The sequence below is a fragment of the Natator depressus genome, chromosome 7 (assembly GCF_965152275.1).
Source record: "Natator depressus isolate rNatDep1 chromosome 7, rNatDep2.hap1, whole genome shotgun sequence".
Classification (NCBI taxonomy): Eukaryota; Metazoa; Chordata; order Testudines; family Cheloniidae; genus Natator; species Natator depressus.
Genome location: NC_134240.1, coordinates 30,764,448 through 30,785,750, shown reverse-complemented (window position 1 = coordinate 30,785,750; position 21,303 = coordinate 30,764,448). Strand labels below are relative to the sequence as shown.

At 56.6% G+C, this 21,303-nt stretch overlaps 1 protein-coding gene across 3 annotated transcripts in view; it reads right to left on the bottom strand.

The window, feature by feature from the left end:
* The window catches only part of MACROD1 (mono-ADP ribosylhydrolase 1), a 182,268-nt gene that overhangs the window by 4,678 nt on the left and 156,287 nt on the right, over positions 1-21,303 (bottom strand). For 2 of the 3 annotated variants that reach the window (XM_074959746.1, XM_074959745.1), the window contains one exon: positions 8,438-8,554. The exons of the other annotated variant lie outside the window; for it this stretch is intronic. In XM_074959746.1, the coding sequence (XP_074815847.1) occupies positions 8,438-8,554 (117 nt within the window). The remainder of the gene's footprint in view (positions 1-8,437; positions 8,555-21,303) is intronic. 3 annotated transcript variants of the gene reach the window in all.

Genomic DNA, 21,303 nt, shown 5'->3' with positions numbered 1-21,303 from the left:
CCCAACTCAGCCTAACTTGGCAGTGGGCAGGCTCAGGGCACAAGCTGGAGGTGAGGGCAGCAGTGCTGCCTGGTGGCTGCATTTGGTACTGAACCCCATGCCCCTGAGCCAAGGGGCAAGGAGAGGGGGGCGGCTGCAGTGAAATATGGGCCCAGCAAGGGATGGTTTTAAGGGGCTTTTCCAGGCTGATCCCTCCCTCCATCCCACCCCAGACACCCTGTTTGATTCTATCCCTCCATCCCTCCCTCCCCAGACACCCCCATCTCTCCCTCCCACCCCAAACACCCCATCTATCCCTCCCTTCCTCCCCAGACACCTCCATCTATACCTCCCTCCCCAGACACCCCCATCTATCATCCCTCCCTCCTTCCCTCCCCAGACACCCCATCTATCTATCCCTCCCTCCCTCTCCAGACACCTCCATCTATCCCTCCCTCCCTGCCTCCCTCCTTCCCTAGACACCCCCATCTATCCCTCCCTCTCCAGACACCCCCATCTATCCATCCCTCCCCGATCCCCAGACACGTCCCTCCTTCTGTCCCTCCCTCTCTCCCTAGGTGGCTGGAAGATGACAGTTGCATTGCCAACACCCAGCTGGTCTCCCTCACCCCCACGGGCCCTCCCTGGCTCTGGTCCCAGAGTGGCCCAGTGAGATGGGTCCATGTGGGCACAAATCTGGTGCTGAGCGCCCCATGTGACACAGTCTGGTGCGAGAATCCAACCCCGGCTTGGGGACGTTCGAGTGCTCTTCACGCATACTATGTGCCTGGTCTTGGGTTGGTCTCCTGGCTCCCCACCCCACCCCCGGCTGGCGCCCGGTGTCACAAATCTCTCCCCGTCTCAGACAGCGCTATGTGGCTGCCCAGCCCTCGGCTCCCGCTCCGTCAGGCTAGATCAGGCCTCGGAGTTAGTGACCAATGCCCTGAGAACCAGGACTGCTCGGCCTGGGGCCTTGGCAATGGCTGGCCCTTTCCAAGCGTCCGCAGAGAACAAACATCGAGTCTGTCCCCGAGTTCGCCATTGGCCAAAACTTCCCCGCAGTTTTATTTTCGGTTCAACCTAAAACAATCCCCCCCACCCCTGACTTTTTGGAACCACCAGCAAATCCTCTGCCCAGCTCTGCCCACCACACCACCAGACTGCCTGGCCCTCAGGCATCCCTCTTGCTCTGTGTGCGTCTGTCCATCCCGTGCTCCCTGGACAGGGATGGATATTAATTGGGCCCCCACTGGGAGACGCCCTTCCCATCACGCTCCCTTCGCCCGTTTCCATGTCAGGCAAGGATGCTGGACTCTGCTTGTGGCCGGGGTGGGGTGTGGGACATTCATACACGTTGCATAGAATGGGCATCAAGGATCAGCCTTGCCAACCCTGGGGGTGAGGAGGGTTATCTTGCCCACAGCCCAACTGCTTTCCCCGCCCAGGTCACTCAATAATGAACAGAGACCCCCGCAACTATCCCAGCCAGGGCTGCCCCCCAGCTCTGCCGGTGCCCCTCAGTCCTGACCTGCAGCCCCTGAGCACTGATTACCAATTGAACTGAACTGCAACGCTGACAACAGAGACCAGGCAGCTCATTGCATGAGTGACAAGGGGTTGGATTTGAAGCTGGGGATGGGAGGTGGGAGCCGCAGGGGACCGGGCAGAGGGATAGCTTGGTGGTTTGAGCATTGGCCTGCTAAACCCAGGGTTGTGAGCTCAATCCTTGAGGGGGCCATTTAGGGATCTGGGGTTGGGGATTGGTCCTGCTTTGAGCAGGGGGTTGGACTAGATGACCTCCTGAGGTCCCTTCCAATCCTGATATTCTGTGATTCTATGACTGGGGACCACCTATCTATTTCCTATTCCTGACACACACATGCAGAGAGTGCTGAGCAAAGGTCAGAGCTGTCATTTCTCCCCAGGCACTGGCCCTGGGACTGGTTTGATCTTAGACCCGGGTCTGGAAATGTCTTGATAAGATCATCCCCTGCCCCTTCCCCAGCTGCTGCCCACCCCCAGGCCTGGCTTTGCTCTCTTGGGGGCAGCATGGGATGCAGAGCCCTTCCTAACCTTTGCCCAATCTGGGTGGAACCCAGGAATCCTGAATCCCAGCCCCCTGCTCTGACCCACTGGATCCCACCCCCCGCAAGGAGTCAGGCACAGAACCCAGGAGTCCTAGCTCCCAGCCCCCGCACTGTAACCCACAGACATGCCCCCCAGCCAGAGTCCTCCCAAGGTCCTGTCGCTGAACAGAGGAGCTGTCAGCCAAGGTCTGAGCCCTGCTTCATGCCCCATCAATCAGCAGCTGCTCGTCCTTCAGCTCCAGCAGCAATGGCCCTGACACCTGCCCGGCTGCAAAACAGGACTCCTGGTTCTGTCCTTGCACTGGGACAGAACCAGGAGTCCTGGCTCCCAGCCCCCCCCACCCCCCCAACTTTAACTGTTAGACCTCACTTCCCCACCAGAGACAGAACCCAGGAGTCCTGGCTCCCAGCCCCCCTCCCCCCCCACTTTGACAATCCCCAGCAGCCTGTGGGCTCTGGCAGTGACTCGTACCACCCAGGGAGGTGCCGGCTCCATCTAGCCCAGGCTGCCTGGCTGCTGTTGTGCCCAGTCCTGCTGCTTGTGAAAATGCCAGTTGTTTCAGTGTGAGTGGGGCTCCATTGTGCCAGGCGCTGCCCAGACCCCAACTGAGATCAGGGACCCCATTGTGCCAGGCGCTGCGCAGACCCCAACTGAGATCAGGGCCCCCTTGTGCCAGGCGCTGCCCAGACCCCGACTGAGATCAGGGCCCCCTTGTGCCGGGCACTGCGCAGACCCCAACCGAGATCAGGGCCCCAGTGTAGCAGGGTGTATTGGGAGTTCTGAGGCTCAGGTGTTTTGTTGTTGTAGGGTGTTTTGGGAGCATGCTGCTGTGTTTTAATGGCAGCTCCCTAAATCCCCCCGGGGTGTAGATCTCGCAGCAGGAGCAGACACGCTGTCAGGTAAGGGAGAGAGGTTTATTGCGGGGGAGGGGGGGCGTGGCAACTGTTTATCCTGGGATCCAGCTCTGTGCTGAGCCCCCCAGCCCACTACCCGTAGCACAGCACCCCCTTGTGCGGTGAGGCTGAGGCCAGCTCTGGCTGGGAGGGCACAGTGCCCCCTGCAGCACAGAGCAGGCACCAGCTCTGAGGGCAGCGCTGCAGGGGATGGGGATGGGGTGAGGCCCAGGTTGCTGTCCCTGGCACTGGGGGCTCTAGGAACCCTCCAGCCCTGCAGGCACAGAGAACGGGCTCTTGGACGCCGGCCACAGGGAGAGCCGAGCTGTGCGGGGACATTCAGTCCCAACAGGGAGACGGGGAGGCTTGGCAGGAGGGGCCCTTTCCAAGGCTGCATGAGGGAGCCATGGTTGCGGGGGGCACAAGCAGGGGACAAAGGCCAGGGAGGGAGGGGAACCAACACCCCAGCCTCGTTGGGGCAGGTGATATACTGCCAGGTGCTCTAACCACTAGACCCCATTCCCTTCCCAAAGCGAGGGATGGACCAGGCGGGGAGTGAAGAGTGACAGGATGGGGCCATAGGGGGACTCCTGTGACACTGCAGGGGTGGAAGAGCCAAGAGGGCACAGAGGGCACAGAGCAGCAGTGCAGGGGGCACAGGGGGTGCAGAGGGCACAGAGGGACAGTGAAGGAGGCACAGGGGGTGCCGAGGGCACAGAGGGGCAGTGCAAGGGGTACAGGGGGTGCAGAGGGCACAGAGCGGCAGTGCAGGGGGAACAGGGGGTGCAGAGGGCACAGAGTGGCAGTGCAGGGGGTATAAGTGGTGCAGAGGGCACAGAGCTGCAGTGCAGGGGACACTGGGGGTTCAGGGGGCACAGGGAGTGCAGGGGTCACAGAGCAGCCATGCAGGAGACACAGGGAGACAGTGCAGGGAGCACAGGGGGTGCAGAGGGCACAGTTCAGGGAGCAAAGGGGGTGCAGGGCCATGTGCGGTTCAGGACCCTACCCTACCCCCTACCCTATCTCTCTCTGCCCTAGTTATTTACTGGCCCCATCATGTTATTTGTGCATCGTATTTGATTTTGCTCTGGGTTGATCCTGGATGCACCCACCCCTTCCCTACATGCCTGCCTGTCCCTCCTCCCCACCACCCGCCATATCCCCTGCCTACCTCCATCCATCCCCTCCCCCACCTACCCCCTGCCAAGCTCTGGAGCTGGGGACTCCCTCCAGGAGGTGTTTTGCAGAGAGAGTGTGTGTGTGTGTGTGAGAGAGAGAGATCAGTGTGTGTGATCAGTGTGTGTTATCAATGTGTCTGTGTGAGACCAATGTGTGTGCATTTGTGTGTGTGTGAGAGAGAGGGAGAGAGATCAGTGTGTGTGATCAGTGTGTGTGAGAGATCAATGTGTGTGCATGGGAGATCAGCATGTGTATGTAATCAATATGTGTGTGTGATCAGAGGGTGAGATCAGTGTGTGCTTGTGTGTGAAATCATTGTGTGTGATCTCTATGTGTGCGTGTGTGCATGATCAGTGTGTGAGATTGGCGTGTGTGATCAGCAGGGATCCTAGTTTTCCATGATAAAAAAGCCAAAATTCTCTGATAAAAAACCATAGAAATCTTTGTTTTCCACTATTAAAATTAAACACAGAACTTTAGTTCCCCATGCCACAATATATACAGGTATCAGTTGAATACAATTTTTATTGGTATACAGTAGAACCCCATAGAGTCGAGCCTCCATTATCTGGCTCTCTGGATTTGACCGAACCACCAGCCGCCTGGGGCTGGCTGCGGCTGAGGCTGACGGGCAGCTGGAGCTGGGGCTGATGGGCAGTCAGCTCCAGGCAGCCAGGGCTGGGGCTGATGCATGATGAGCCCAGGGCGGCCCCAGGCAGCTTGTGGTTCGGTTAATACTGAGAGCCGGATAAACAGGGTTCTACTGTATATGTTTTTATTTTTTCAGAAAAAGTAAAAACTAAAGATTCTCCATAAAAATGCACAATTCTGTGTTTTCCCCTGGCAAATGGATTTCTAGGATCCCTGGTGATCAGAGAGTGAAATCAGTGAGTGATCGGTGTGTGTGTGAGATCAGTGCATGTGTGTGTATGACATCAGTGTGTAAGTGTGAGATCAATGAGTGTGAGATCAGTATTTGTGTGCGATCAATATGTGAGTGTGAGATCAGTGTGCATGTATGAGATCAGTATGTGTGAGATGAGTGTGTGAGTGTGAGATGAGTGTGAAAGATCAGTGTGTGTGTGAGATCACTGTGTTTGAGATCAGTGTGAGAGATCAGTGTGTGCGAGATAGATGTGTGTGTCTGAGATCAGTGTGTGAATGTGAGATCAATTTGTGTAAGATCAATGTGTGTGAGATCAGTGTGTGAGTGTGAGATCAGTGTGTGTGAGACAGATGTGTGTGCTTGAGATCAGTGTGTGTGAGATCAGTTTGTGTAAGATCAATGTGTGAGCTGAGATCAGTGTGTGAGTTGAGATCTGTGTGCGTGAGATCAGTGTGTGAGTGTGATCAGTGTGTAAGATCAATGTGTGTGAGATCAGTGTGTGTGTGTGTGATCAGTGTGAGATCAGTGTGTGTGAGATTAGGGTGTGAGTGTGAGATCAGGGTGTGTGTGATCACAACCATACCACTCCCCTGCCCCCGTCATTTGCACAGAGTATTGCTGCCCACCCCACACCATGCCTCTCCCTTACAGCCTGGTCGATAGCACTTTGCATTTGCTGCCCTTGTCTATAATATTAGCCTGATAAATAGAGTGCTGTTTACCACCCCCCCCGCCCCGCTCCGGGATGTTATTGATAATACGCATGGCCGGCAGCCAGGGGCCTGCATGACAGATCTCCCCAATGCTGCAGGTGGTGCTGGGTGGGGGGCTGTGAGGAGCTGCAGGGTGCAGGGTGGGGCTCAGTAGGAGGCGCTCTCCCCCCTCACTGTCAGCACTGGCTCCTCTGCCCCAGGATGGTGTCAGGAGGAGTTGTGCTGCAGGGAACAGCAGGGGGGCATCTCCTTCCCTCACTGCCTGTCCCAACGGGCCTGCAGATCAGCATCAGCTGAGAGCTTCCTGTGCCCATTGTGCGTGTCTGTGAGAGGGCGGGATGGGGAGGGGTGTGTATGATATCATCGGGTGTGTAACATCTCGGTTGGGGTCTGTGCAGTGCCTGGCACGATGGGGCCCTGATCTCAGTCGGGGTCTGTGCAGCACGCAGCACAATGGAGCCCTGATGTCAGTCAACAGTCCTTAACCAGAAGAGCTTACATCTAAATACACAGGGGCTGGGTGGGAAAACAGAGTTGCACAGAGGGGAAGGGACTTGCCCAAGGTAAATGGCAATAGACCCCAAGTGTCCTGACTCCCAGTCCAGTGCCCCACCTTCTGGGTTGGGCTCAGCACAAAGACTCCAGCCATTTGCAATAACCCAGTGGGGTTGCAGCCCCCCACTTTGCCCCACATTGCAATGCCCTGCAGGGGAACTGTGCTGTGCATGGCCCCCTCTCCCAGGCATCAGTCGCACGTCATTCCACAATGCAGCTGGTGAGACTTGGGGGGAGGAGTTGAGAACAACCCCTCCAATTCCCTGACAGACCTCATTCCTGCCCCCGCCCTTCCAGCCGGATCATGGGGGGGACCCCAGCTCTCTGTGCCTCTGCTCTGGTGGGGAATGCACAGCTCAGGGGTGGGGAGTCACCAGCTACCTGGGGTCTCCTCAACCCAAGGTTCTCTGATGGCAGTGAAAGACAGACCCCCAGGGGCACAGCATGGGGGTGACACTGGGGAACCCTGTCCACCCCTGCTTTACACACACACACAGAGCTTTACACATGCAGATGTACTGCTTTACATACACACTGACACACTTGAGGTGCACACTGCTTAACACACACACTGCTTTACACACAGTCACACACACACTACTTTTTATGCACACAGTCACACATACACGATAAGCTGTGGAACTACTTGCCACAAGATGTCACTGGAAGGCAGCAAATTCGCAAGGAATGACAGGAAGGGCTTTAGAACAGGGAGCCAGGACTCTTGGGGTCACGCCCAGCTCTGGGAAGGGAATGGAGTCCAGTGGTTAGAGCAGGGGGCTGGGAGCTAGACTCCTGGAAGGGAGTGGAGCCTGGTGGTTAGAGCAGCCCGCAGACATGATCTGCCTTGCAGGCCTCCTGATCCGAGGGCCTGGCTGGGCATATGGATGTGGCCCCGCCTTCCCTTGATGAGCACAGCAGAGCAGTTGGCTGGGCCACTGCAGTGCATCCCCATGGGGCTGGCTCCAAAACGCAGGGGGCGGATCACGCTGCTTCTCGCACCCAGCCCAACTCCACAACCTGACACCCCGCCAAGTCCCCAATCTGACAGATCCACCACACAGCCAGCCTGACCCAGCTTTACACACAACTGCATTTTATACACACACACCAGGACCCCTTCTCATCCATACCCAATCACCCACAGCCAGATTTCCCAGTGCTCCGCTCCCATTCAGAGCTGGGATTCTCCTGGCCAGCCCCCTCCAGCTCGGCCTCCAGCCGGCCCAGCTCCCCCCACGGAGGGATGGCAGCAGGAAGCGCTGGGCAGTTTGTGCCACATCTCTCGGGGGCCCAATGAGGCAAATCCCCAGACGCGGCTTGTTTTCCACATGTGCTTCTGCTGGCATGCAGGTGATGAAACTCGGGGGGTGGGGGGTGCATGCCTGTATGTGCTGACTGCATGTGCACGCTCCTCCGGGATTGTGTGTTGTGCAGGTGTGGACATGCAAGCAGGAGTGGGTATATGTGCAGGCAGTGTGTACATGCACCAGTGTGTGCGTGTACATGTGCATAAGTGTGCAGGAGCAGAGGTGTGACTGTCACACAGGCTGTATAAGCGACCAGCTGACTTGCTGGGACTCAGGTCTCCTGCTGAACTCACACAAACACACTCTGCCCAGCTCTGGGCATCTGTGTCCTGCTTCTCCTGCCACATTTGCACCGGAAAAGTGCCACCCAGGAGCTGTTTACACCAGTAAGTCCAGTGACTGCACAGAGTCAGAGACCCAGATCTCTCTGTGTCAGGTACCTAAACCAGAGTATCAGAGCAATTGAAATACATCTCTCCGATTCCCCGCCCGCTCCACACACACACTTCAATGTGTGAGGCTGGGCAGTGCTGTTATCCCTGTTATACACAGATGGGAAACTGAGTCACGATGATTTGTCCAGAGTCCCACAAGAAGCCTGGGGCTGAGCAGGGATTTGAACCTGGCTCTCCTAAGCCTCTGGCTAGTCTTCTACCCAGTGGGCCAGGCTTTCTCTTCAACGGGCCACCCCTTCCGCACCTGATTCCCTGGGGAGCTGAACTTGTGACGTCCTGTGTGCTGCACAGAGCAGCAATGCGCGTGCCACAGCATCACCGAGCCACGGCGCTGCAGCTACAGATGCTACAGACAAGGCCCCCGGCCAGTGACACTCACATTTGGCGGGGAGCCGGTATCCACAGCTGAGCTTGGCTTTCCCTGTCTCACACCCATTCAGGGATCGGCATTCCTCTTTGAGCAGCTCCCCGGCGGCCCGGTGAATACACCCATCCACTGCAAGGCAGAGAGGAGGCAAAAGGTTATCCTGGCATCAAGCAATACAGTCAGGGGCAGAGTCCCACCAGTAATGTCACCGCTGGGCTTGGCAGGGTGCAGTACCGCCTACTGCCACTGGGGGTGGTCAACATAAATGGTTAACTGCCCTACTACTGCTATCAACATAATACCCTTAGCCTAAGATTTCGGGGCTGAAGGTCCAAATCCCAGCTGATGACCCCTGGAAGGTGATGGGGGTTCTTACAGATATTGCAGGAGCACTGAGAGGCCACCCACTGAGGTGAGGGCCCTGTCAGGGGTGCTGCACAGACATAGGGAGAGATGGTCTCTGCCCTCGAGCCCTCACAGTCTATGTGGACAAAGGGTGGGGAGAGGGAAACAGGCACTGAGGGGGAGGGGACTTGCCCTGGGAGGTTAGTGGCAGAGGTGGGAATATAACCCAGGAGTTCTGGCGCCCAGCCCTCCTGCTCTAACCACTACACCCCGCTCCCCATCCAGATCTGGGAATAGAAGCCAGGAATCCTGATTCCCAGTCCATTAGGCAGACATCTCCTTTTGCTGTCCTGCCCACAAAGAAGCCAGACACTAAATTCTTTGTTTAACAGGGACCTGGGCCACCATCCTACTGCTGGAGGATAAACCCCCTGGCACCCCTACCCCACATAGCGCTGGCTGTTTGAATGCACACAAGCACCCACATCCCCTCACAGCTGGGAGCTGCTGCGGGATAGACACCCTAACCCGGTTGGCCATCCCCCTTCAGGCCTCCAATCCTATTACATATCTCAATCCATTAGAGCTAATGAATCCTGTCTCAGTCCCATTCTCCGCCCCCCATTCTCCCCCCAGAAAGGAGTAGGTAGATGGATCATAAAAATAAGCAGAAGCAGATTATCATTATTTTTTTAAAACAATCCCCCCTTTCCAGCTTCACTGAACAAGAGGGATTTACACACTGATCTGGGGATTAACAAGCAATGGAGGTGTCGTCCATGTGTCAATCACTGCAGCTGATTTAATCACTAGTCACCACTCCCCTCCCAGACCAGGGATAGAACCCAAGTGTCCCAACTCCCCCTCCCCTCCTCTCCCAGAGCCAAACATAGATCCCCGGAGTCCTGACTGCCCATCCCCCTTCTCTAACCATTAGATCCCCTCCCTCAGTGGGGTGGGGCATGGATGCCCAGGCGGGGGGGATGGGAGGGTGTTGTCAGAGCCGAGTTCATTACAGTGAGACATTGATTGGGTGTCTCCATTATTAGCTCATTGCCAGTCCATCCTGCGATCCATAAAACAATATTTCACCCGCCGGGCCTGGTGGGGGAGTGACACCGGGGTGGGGGGCAGAGGGGATCTGGGCTGGATTGCAGCCAGTGCTGGAACATGCCACAGAGCGAGCAGGAGGGCTAGGTGCGCTGACACCTCCCTGGGTGTGTGCATCTGGGGTAGTGTCAGGGCGTGGGTATGAGGGGGTGGGAGTGGGGTCTAGTGGTCAGTGCACAGTGGGGGTACGTGGGGTATAGAAGGGAGCTGGAAGAAGCTGGGGGTGGCAGGAGGAAGGGAGTCAAGTAGGGGATGCGTTTTGGTACCAGCAGGGGCTGGGTGATGTGGCGGCAGTGGGGAATAGGGGATGGGGGATTGGATGGGAGATGGAGGGCAGGTGATGCTGGCAGGGGGACACAGTGGGGAATGGGCAGTGGTGGGGGGCTGGCAGGGACAGGGGGTTGGGTGCCAGTGGGGGAGACAGTGAGGGATGAGGTGCAGGAAGGAATGGCAGAGGCAAAAGTTGGGGGCTGGAAGGGATAGGGACACCAGTGGGACATGGGGGTTGGGTGCTGGTGGGGTTGGGGTGGACAGTGCGTGATGCAGCTGGGGAGGGAGCAGGGGGTTGGATGCAGCAGGGTTGTGTGGACAGTGGGGGATGGGGATTGGGTGCCGGTTGGGTTGGTGGGACAGTAGGGGATGGGGGTGGAGGGTTGGGTGCTGACTAGGTAGAGGGGTCAGTGGGGGTGGCGATGGTGGGCAGTGGGGGATGGGAGTGAGGGGGTGCCAGCAGGGTTGGGGGACAGTGGGGGATGGGGGTGTTGGGTGCTAGCAGGGTTGGAGGACAGTGGAGGATGGGAGTGGGGGGGGGCTGGGTTGTGAGGGACAGTGGGGGGGGAGGCTGGGTACTGGCAGGGTTGGGTGGGACAGTGGGGGTGGGGCTGGGTGCCAGCAGGGTTGTGAGGGACAGTGCAGGGGGCTGGGTTCTGGTTGGGTTGGGAGGGATAGCGGGGGGCTGAGTGCCTGCAGATTTGGGAGGGACAGTGGTCAGGGACTGGGTGCCAGCTGGGTTGGGAGGGACAGTGGGGGGGGAAGGGAGGCTGGGTGCCGGCTGGGTTGGGAGGGACAGTGGGGGGGTGCTGGGTGCCAGCAGGGTTGTGAGGGACAGTGCGGGGGGCTGGGTTCTGGTTGGGTTTGGAGGGATAGCGGGGGGCTGAGTGCCTGCAGAGTTGGGAGGGACAGTGGGTAGGGGATTGGGTGCTGGCTGGGTTGGGAGGGACGGGGGGGGGCTGGGTGCAGGCTGCGTTGGGAGGGACAGCGGGGGGGACTGGGTGCCGGCTGGGTTGGGAGGGACAGTGGGGGGGGTGCTGGGTGCCAGCAGGGACAGTGGGGGGCTGGGTGCTGGCTGGGTTGGAAGGCATAGTGGGGGGCTGAGTGCCCACAGAGTTGGGGGGGACAGTGTGGGGATGGGGACTGGGTGCCGGCTGGGTTGGGAGGGACAGTGGGGGGGTGCTGGGTGCCAGCAGGGACAGTGGGGGGCTGGGTGCCAGTTGGGTTGGGTGGGATACTGGGGGGCTGAGTGCCCGCAGAGTTGGGAGGGACAGTGGGTGGGGGCTGGGTGCCGGCTGGGTTGGGAGGGACAGTGGGGGGGTGCTGGGTGCCAGCAGGGACAGTGGGGGGCTGGGTGCCGGTTGGGTTGGAAGGGATAGTGGGGGGCTGAGTGCCCACAGAGTTGGGGGGGACAGTGTGGGGATGGGGACTGGGTGCCGGCTGGGTTGGGAGGGACAGCGGGGGCTGGGCGCCAGCAGGGCTGGGGGATGATGCTTTGGAGGCCAATTTTGCCCACGTTCCCTGTGGCAGGCTGCGCATGGAGGAGCTATTTTTGGAAGCTCCTGGCCCCGGGGGAGGCACCCGTCATTTCCACTCTGCACAGCGGAGCTTTGAATCCCCCGTCCCCGCCCAAGTTTATTTGCTGCTGGATTCATAAATCCCCAGAGCGGGAGTGGGGGGAGAGCTCCCTTCCCCCCAAGGCCTCTCATCCCATCCTAGAGGGACCCCCCCGACTCATCCATCTCTCTGCTGGGAAATGGCCTGACTCACCAACTTAGCTCCCCCCCCAGTCAACCAGTCCTCTGCCCTAGGGCTGAATCAGAGTCAGTGCCCCCTAGAGGGGCTAGTCTCCGTGTCTCATTTCCTGCAGCCAGCCCATCCCCCTCTGCCTGCCCTGGGGACAAGCCCCCCGCTCTGCACAGATCCATAAGTCCATCACTCTGGCCAAGGAGAAGATAAAATGTTGTTCCACTTTGTGTGGGTGTGTGAGGAGCCGGCATGGGCCTGTGGATTGGCTGCCCAATTGGTACCTTTCCTGCCCGAGCCCCGAGGCTGTACAGATCTCAGCTAAAGCCTTCATGACCCTGAAAAGCCACAATCCTACCGAGAGCTTCTGGCAGGAACCGAGTCAAGGCGGCGGGACACCAGGGGACCCCTCGTGCCAGGAACAAGCATGGGTCGCAGGGTACACTCCAGTATGTGTGTGTGGGGGGGAATCCCCAGCATGCATTGCAAACCAGGGGCTACAATCCTGCAAAAATATACTGCCCTCGTACCCTGCACCTGCCACTGAGATGCAGCCACCTCTGAGGTGGAGCCTGGGGTGGGATGTACAGAGATCCCTGGGGGACGCATTTACTCCAGTGAGATGGGAGGGGAGTGAGGCCCCAGGGCAGGTGTGGGGATCTAGCACAGCAGAACTCAAGCACCCTAAAGGCTGAATGACCCCCATCCAGGCTCCCTTAGGGAGAGGTACTTGCCTGCCCATGCTGCAAACAGCCCAGAGTTGGGGACAGAACCCAGGAGTCCTGACTCTCAGCCCACCCTGCTCTGACCCACTAGGCCCCTCTCCCCGTCTAGACCCGGGGGTAGAACCCTGGAGCCTTACTCCCAATCCCACAGCTCTAACCACAGGATCCCACTGCCTTCCTCCCTGACATGTGCCTTGTTAGTGTGAGCTCTTTCCCCATCGCTCCCCTGTTTGCCTGCCCCACCTCCCTGCTGAGCCTGCTGGAATGGGTCCCCGGATGGCGAATGGAAATGACAGCTGCAGAAAGGAGAGCAGTGCCTGGGAAAGGGCAGAATGTGTGTGTGTGTGTGTGCGTGCGTGCATGCGGCGTGTGTGCACGTGTGTGTGTGCACGTGAGATCATGAAATAAACAACCACACAAGCGCTCTCTGTCTGGGGAGTGGATGATGCGTCTGGTGCACAGACAAAGAGATGGAGACAGACGCACAGACAGAGCTACTGGGGAGGTTGGCCTCTTGGCTCTGATTTGCAAACCCACAAGGGGTCTGTAGCACCCTCCTGTTAAAACACCCACCCCGCTTCCCCGCCTCGTGCAGGCAATATCCCAGCCCTGCAGATTCTGAGGAGATGGGAGGATCAGCAGGGACCCCCATGGGATGACTAGGATTCAGGGAATGGGGCCCAGTAGGAGGTGCTTCCCCTGCCCCGCCACAGTGAGTGCAGACTCCAGTGCCCCTGTGCAGTGCTAGGGGACCCTGAGTTGCAGGGAGCAGAGTCGGGGCTCAGTAGGGGGCACTGTACTATGGGAATCAGTACTGATCCCAGTGTCTCAGTCCCGTGTTATAACCACTAAACCCCACTACCATTCCAGAGCTGGGAACAAAACCCAGAAATGCTGACTCCCAGCTGCCCCTGTTCTCATCCACCAGACCCCAGTGCCCTCCTGCAGCTGGGAATAGAAACCAGCAGTCCTAATGCTCAGTCCCCCTGCTCTAACCACTAGATCCCATTCCCCTCCAGATGGCCAATGCAGGGATGACTGACCAGGCTTTGGCATGGTTGCACACATGGGGTCAAGGCACAGTCCATTTGTCCTAAATTGTCCAGAATCCCCTGGGACTGGCTCCACTCCCCCACCCCCCACACAGGCAGCTACCCACCCACCCACGGCTCAGCCAGGGAGCGTCTGATTAGGCAGCCTGGTTTGTATAATGAAGACCCTAATCCCATCTGAAGGGCAGCGCAATGGGATAGCGCCAGTAATCCACTTCCCCCTTTATCCCTTACATAAGGGAATGGACCCCGGAGCCATCTGTCAGCGAGGGATTATTCCCGCTGCAAGCTCATCACAGACAATTACGGCTTTCTCCCTCTCTCCCTCCCTGCGGCTGGGGTCCGGGCAATCAGGAGCCAGGCACGTAACTGTGCATTGCAGGATGTGCCAGAGAGGGACAGATCCCTGTGGCCTGTGGCCAGCACCTCAGAAACACAGGCTGTACAAACCGACCCCTGCTCTCACTCACCACAGCCCACTCCCCTCTCTGTGACTGGAATGGAACCCAGGAGTCCTGCCTCCCACCCCCGCTCTAACCATTAGACCGCAATCCCCTCCCAGGAGTCCTATTTCCTTACTAAGTCCCCTGACCCGCTCCCTGTGATTCCTCATCTTGCATTGTTTAGCATGGAAAGACCTGGACCAGGTCCCGTCCTGCACTGGGCTAGAATGGCTAATTATTTAGGGCCAGATCCCCGGCTGATGCAAAGGTCCTAGTCCATGGATGTCAGTGGAGACAATTTATACCAGCTGGGGATCTGGCCCATTGACACCAATGGAGCTATGGCCAATTTACACTGGCTGGGGATCTGGTGCACTCAGATAGTCTCTGCTCACCCTGCCAGCCCATGCTGCCTGTGGGCAGGTACCCTTCATGCCGTGGCATCTCTCCAGTGGGGTTTCCCTTCTCTAGTCCTTTGCCCAGGGGATGCCATTTTCAAGGGGGAAGCCATGCCAGGGACTCGCTCTACGTCGGCTGTTGTTTTCTGGCACCATGGCGAGGGACACAGGCGAACACTGCAGATGTGCAGAGACGGGGCAGGCGGGTGGGAGTCAGAGACGGGCTATAAAAGGCAGAGAGCGTGAAAGACTTGTGAGGCAAAGTGGAATCTGCGCTGGCTCAGCAAGTTGGAAGCACCTAGCAACTGGGACCGTGGGTCCTTGGAGAGCCTGTGGATTCGGGGAAGGGAGCTGGGCTTTAAGGCAAAGAGCCAGTGATCCCTGTCTCTGTGTCATGCTTCCCAATTTTCAGAGCTGGGGGTGGGGCCTCAATGTAGGCTCCTCCAAATTGTGTTTTCTGGCTCTTAAAATAAGTGGCCTGATTTTCAAAAGCTCTGTGCTGTGGGGCTCAGCAGGGGGCGCTCTCCCCTGGGAACTCACTGATGGAGTATAATGCTAGGGGGCACTGTGCTGCAGAGTCGGGGGCTCAGCAGGGGGTGCTCTCCCCTGGGAACTCACTGATGGAGAACAATGCTAGGGGGCACTGTGCTGCAGAGTCGGGGGCTCAGCTGGGGGCGCTCTCCCCTCTGGGTCAGTTCTGATGACCGTGTCTCAGGTTCTACTGTAACCATTACTCCGCACTCCCTTCCATGGGGCAGGGATAGAACCCAGGAGTTCTAAACATTACACCTCACTCCTAAACATTACACCCCACTCCTCTCTAAAAGCTGGAAATAGAACCCAGGAGAAATCTTGATTCCCAGCCCCGCCCTGCTCTAATACACTAGACCCCACGCCCCTCCCACAACTGCAACCCAATACAGGGCTAGGAATAAGATGTTATCCTTGTATTCAAAGTTCATGTATGTCAATAACAATCAAATACAATATTCTATTTTCCTCCATCATTTCCAGGGTGGTTTTTTGTCCCAAATTAAAACCCTTGTCTCATTTGGAGCTGGATGGAACTCAGAACTGTGGGAAGTGCTGCGTTTTTTCCTGGGTCAGAACACGAACGTGGAAATGTAACGTGCAATGACATTCTGGGAAAACTGTCAAATGGTTCCTTTTCAGAAGGTTAATGTATAATAGAATGATAAGCAAAATGACCAAGTGAAAACAAAGCACTAATTTTTCCACTGACAATTTCGACACAATTAATAGTTTGTCATTTTCGGAAGGAAAATATGTTCCGTCAGAAAAATTTCAACCAGATTTAGTCTTATTGTTTCCTTTTGCTCCCGCCTGTATCCAGCTGTTGTCTCTTGTCTTATGGTCAGATTGGAAGCAAGTTGGGGCCAGGGCTGTCTGGTTTGTGTCTGTAGAGAACCTAGTGCAATGGGGCCCTGGTGGATGGCAGGGGCTCCTGGGCATGACGGTGATACAGATACTAGATATGATAAATAGAGATAATAAATGTTTCAGAAATTTATTTTTGGTTTTTCAACCAAAACCCTGAAAATTGAGATGTAGAATGTGGCTGAAAATCAGAGGGGAAAGGTCGTTTTTACCTGGGTAAAACTCCTAATTGTTCCCAATCTTGATTTACCTCCCAGTTCTCTCCAGAACTAGACTGGAGATGGAATAGGCCCTCCACGCAGACCCAGGGAGATCCTCCAGCAGGTGCCGTGTTCGGCTCAAGAGGCCCCTCACCCTGGTGTCTAGGCTGTGCTCCCATTATTATGCGGGTGGGGAGGCAAGCAGCAATCAGGTCAGTGTTCCTGTGCCCTTTGGCGGCTCTGACATTTCTGTGTTTACGGCAGTGTCTGGAGGGCAGGACCAATCTCACCTCTCATCCTGAGCTGATGAAACTGCATATGGCATAGTCCTACGTGGGGCAAAGCACCAGCTCCATCCTTCCCCCATGGCTCCAGGAACTTCTCTGTCCCATTTTAATTATACACTGGCTGGCTTCCTGAATGTGAGAACCCAGCCCTCCCCTACTCCAATCACTAGACCCCACTCTCCTCCAAGAGCCAGCTACAGAACCCAGGAGTCCTGTCTTGCAGCCCCCTCTGCTCTAACCCACTAGATCCCAAGCCCCTCCCAGAGCTGGAGACAGAACCCAGGAGTCCTGGCTCGCAGGGCATTGAGGTTTTCCCATGGAAACTTGTTTCTTATTGTCATTATTACAGTTAAGCATATGATATATGTCACCCTGATCCAACCAGAGAGTCCCTCCCCCTGCCACCCTAGTCAGACCAGTTGCCCAGCCAGCCTGGTATTCTCTGCTCCCTGCCACCCTGTCTCAGACCAATGGGCCCATCTACCCCAGTATTTGGCCCCCTTCAGCACAGGGTACCAACAAGTGTCTCTAAAGCAGCGAGATCCCCAAGGAGGTGAAGCTCTGTCACTAAGTTCAGTGGCGCCGTTTCCTGGGACATTAACATCACCGCCTCCTGAAATCTGGCATGAGAAGAGACACCCCCCCAGCCCCTGACTAAATGGGACAGGGGGCCCAGGGGGCAGAGAAGTTCTCCAGCAAAGCAGAGAAGTTTGTATCTCCTAAGCCCTGGGCAGCTGCTGGCAAAATGCAATCAGCTGCAGCGGCTCTAGGTGAGGGCCGTTGGGAGGGGCGGCTAATTGCGGAGCCCATCTGCAGCGCAGAGCGGCACTAACAAGCATGTCCTGTTAATTAAGTCTCGGAGGACAAGGCCATGGTATGATTCTGGCAAATATCCTGCTTGCCTTCCCCCGTGGCTAATAAATAAGATACCTGGTGCAGGATGATAAAGGAGCGTTCACGGATTCATTCTTAGCAGAGGTGGGGTTGGCATGGAGAGGTTGTGGCACACTCACAGGATGGTCCGGCAAGCGATGCACAGGTGGCAGGGGGAGTCCGTGTGGCATTGCTGGAGGCCCACGCACACATATGGGCAAACGTTCAGACAAATGCATACACAAAAGCACACTCACCTACACAGGCACACACCAATACTCCACACACACGTACATGCTCGCACATAGGAACACACGTGTACACACACACATGCAGGTACACACCAACTGGCAAAGGCACGCCTGCACACAAACACACATACACATGCTCAAAGCCATGGACTCCCATGAACACAGAAACACATACGTGTGTACATAGATAGATTTATATGGGGACAGATGGAAGGGTATATATGGAAATAGATAGATAGATGGGTGCGTATGGGGATAGATAGATAAGATAACGTAGCAGGAATCCTCCCTGGGCAGGATGACAGTGACAGGGTTAAGTAACTGCCACTAGCACCAGGAGAAATAGCATATGGTGAGCGCGCCCCCCACTCTCCCCCCCCCACTCGCTCTGCCCCACTTTGGGAGGGGGTGAGAGGTCTGACAAGGGAAAGACCAGGAAAAGCAAATGCAGGGAGAAGGTGCATGGCAAACAGACGGGGTCCAGGCAATGTGTCTCCTCCACAGAGTGGGCCTGGGAACCAGAACGCCTGGGTTCTCTTCCCAGCTCTGGGAGGGCAGTGGGGTCTAGTGGTTAGAGTGGGAAGGAGGGGACAGGAGTCAGCACTCCTGGGTTCTCTCCCTAGCTCTGGGACGGCAGTTGTTAGAGCTGGGAAAGAGCATGAAGGGGGTCAGCCCCTGGTAGGAGGAAGGGCCCACGGCTTGTTCCGACACACTCAGCTGTGCTAGAAAGCTCCCTGTGCTGGAGGGAAGTTTTGGGGGTTATGCATGGCAGCGATGGAGCAGAGATTGTAAAGAGAGAGTGGGGAATAAATAATACAGGCCCTGGGTTATGTAAGGGAGCTAAATAATAGATAGTAATAATAGTCCATAAATAATGCAGCCCCAGGATCCTGAGGCATGATGAGCCGTGCAGGGAGGGGTTGGGGGGGATCACCGGACATAGGGGACTGGAAATCCACAGATTGTGGGGGTGTGCATGAAAGACTGATTTGTAGGCACTGTGTGCTGGCCACATCACAGACGCATTATAACATGACAGGGGCTGTCTGTGTCCCACTCCTCTCCCTGGGTGGCAATAGATAGAACCCAGGAGACCTGGCTCTTAGCCCCCCAGCTCTAACCACTAGACCCCACTCCTTTCCCTGCCCTGGGGTCAGAATCCAGGAGTCCCGGTTCCCAGCCCCCTGTTCTAACCCATTAGACCCCACTCCCCTCCTGGAGCTGAGCATGGAACCCAGGAGTCCTAGATCTAAATGTATAATGATCGTGCTTTGTGATCCGTGAAGAGGGCTGGCTGGGCTAGTGTGGGGCCGGGGGCCAGCACCCCTGGCAACTCCAGAGCCAGCATGTCCTAGGGCTGGGAGACACAGCCCCTTCTTGCTCTGCTGGGCCCAGGAGTGCCGAGGTCCCTTTCCATCCCTCTGGGCCTATGTCTCACCAATCTTGAGGTGTAAATGGGTTCCTCACTGCCGCTCCATTCAGGTCAGTGGCAGTGTGGAGCTGACTGGGGAAGGGGGCTGGGCTGCAATTTGGGCGTTTTTGATATTCCAGGAAGGGAAAGATCCCACTGCAGTCCCAAAGCCAGAAATATCGCTCTCCCAGCTGCCCCCCTGCACTGACCATTAGACACCACTCCCCTCCCAGATCCAGGGATAGAACCCAGGAGTCCTGACTCCCAGCCCTGCTCGAATCCACTATATCTCCCTCCCCCCGCTGGAGATAGAAACCAGCAATCTGGACTCCCACCCCTAGCCTGCTATAAATCACTAACCTCCCCTCCCCTCCCCGAGCTTGGGAGAGAACCCAGGAGTCCTGATAAACATTCCCTGGATGGTGTTCATATCAAATATCAATAGTCTCCTGTTCCATGGACGGAGTTTGTTGGGTCTCAGTTTGGTTCCCTGGCCCAGCAGAGAGGCTGGGGTTATGAAGGGGCCACAAGGATGAGGCCGTCCACTCTGCCCCAGGGATGTCTCCTGCAGCGAGCGGCCCTGGGCTCCCCTAAAGCGCCTTAGGGAGCAGGTAATCTCTGTCCTATCCCTGCAGTTTACCTCTCCTCCAGCAGGAGTCATGGTAGGGCTGGGAGAGGAGCCAGGGTGGCACTGGGGCATGGAATGGGCATCAGGTCTTGCCCAGGAGGGGGCGTGCTGGAGAGGGGAAACGCAGGTGATAAAAGGGAGAGAGAGCAGGATGCTGCTCCAGCCGATGTCACTGTGTGGGAGACAGACAGACAGGCTGGGGCAGCGAGGGAGGAGGAGTAAGGAAGGAAAGGTGAGCAAGGGAGTGAGAGAGTGCAAAGGGAAGGGAGTGAAGATGTGAGATAAAAGTAGGGGAGTGCGAATGTCAGGGAAGTGGGGATCCAGCCTGGGGTTGCAGCCCACCCCCACCCCAGGGCTTCCTGGGCATGTTGGACCTCACTCTAACCCCCCCAAATACCCCCCAGTTTGGTGCTTGTGAGCCCATCCCATCTGGGGACTCGTTATCTGAGCCAGACTTTAATTAGAGCTTGTTTACCTGTAGGCCATGGCTCCCGGGGGGGTTGGGGGAGACTGGGAAAACAACCCCATGCCCCATATGGCTCACAGCAGGGGCAGGGCAGTCAAGTGGTGAGGGGGCAGGGCTGGATCCAGGATTCCTGGTTCCTAGCAAAACCCCCTCCCAGCACCCCACAACAGTACAGATCCCTTCCTTGCATCCCCCACCAGCACAGCTCCCTCATCCCCATAGCCTACCCCAATCCCACTCCACCCTGTGCGCTCGGCAGTCCACACTGTGACAGAACAAAGGGGCCCATAAATGCCAAATAAATTCATGATTGATTCCCCCTGCGTCCTCCAGCATGTCCTGCTGCCAACGCAGATCACACCAGTGCCTGAGTCAGCAGTGAGCCAGCTCCCTGCACCGGGCCCAGGCCTTGCTCCACTAGCTGCAAACAGTGTCCTGGAAGGGATCACAAGGCTACAACTGATTCCCTGGCTCTGCTCCGATCCATGGCTCCATCTGTCTTGAGCATAATTTATCCCCAAGATGCTCTTGTGGTTCTATATCCTAGCCTCTATAATGGCTCTAAATCCTTGCTCCTGCTGAGGTTGCAGTCTGACCTCTGGTTGTTCTAGAGCCATGTTCCTATTGTGTGGTTCAAGATCCTTGCTTCCATGGTGGTTCCAGACTCATGAGATGGTGAGCTAAACCCAGGTTCAAGTGGTTCTAGATGATATATCTGGTGGTTCCACAATCCTCGACCACATAGTGGTTCTAGATCAGTGTCTGCTGTTCTAGATAACCACATCTATCATGGTTCTAGACTTCGTCATTTGAGGTTATAGACTGATGTTCTTAAAGCTGCTTTATTTCATGGCTGCTGATGGTATTAGATAACTGCTTATGTGGTGACTCTAGATCTATGTTCCTATTGTGGTTCTAGCCCGTTGTTCCTATGGTGGTTCTACATCCAGTTTTTTATGGTCGTTCCAGACCTAGACTCCGACGACTGTTCTAGAGCCTGGCTCCAAGAGTAGTTACATGGCCATATGGTGGTCCTCAATAATGGTCACTGTCAGGGCTAGACCTATACTCAGATCTTGACTCCTATTGCTGTTCAAGACCGATAGCAGACCTACACGCCTAGAGCAGTTCCAGACTCAGACTCGTAGGGTAGTTCTACACCTAAGTTGCTATTGTGGTTCTAGACTGGAGCTGGCCTAATAGTTTTAGATCCTGCCTGATCTGGGCTCTGGCCTAGGCCTGAGCTGTTCTCGTGGTTCCAGGTCTGGGTTGCTC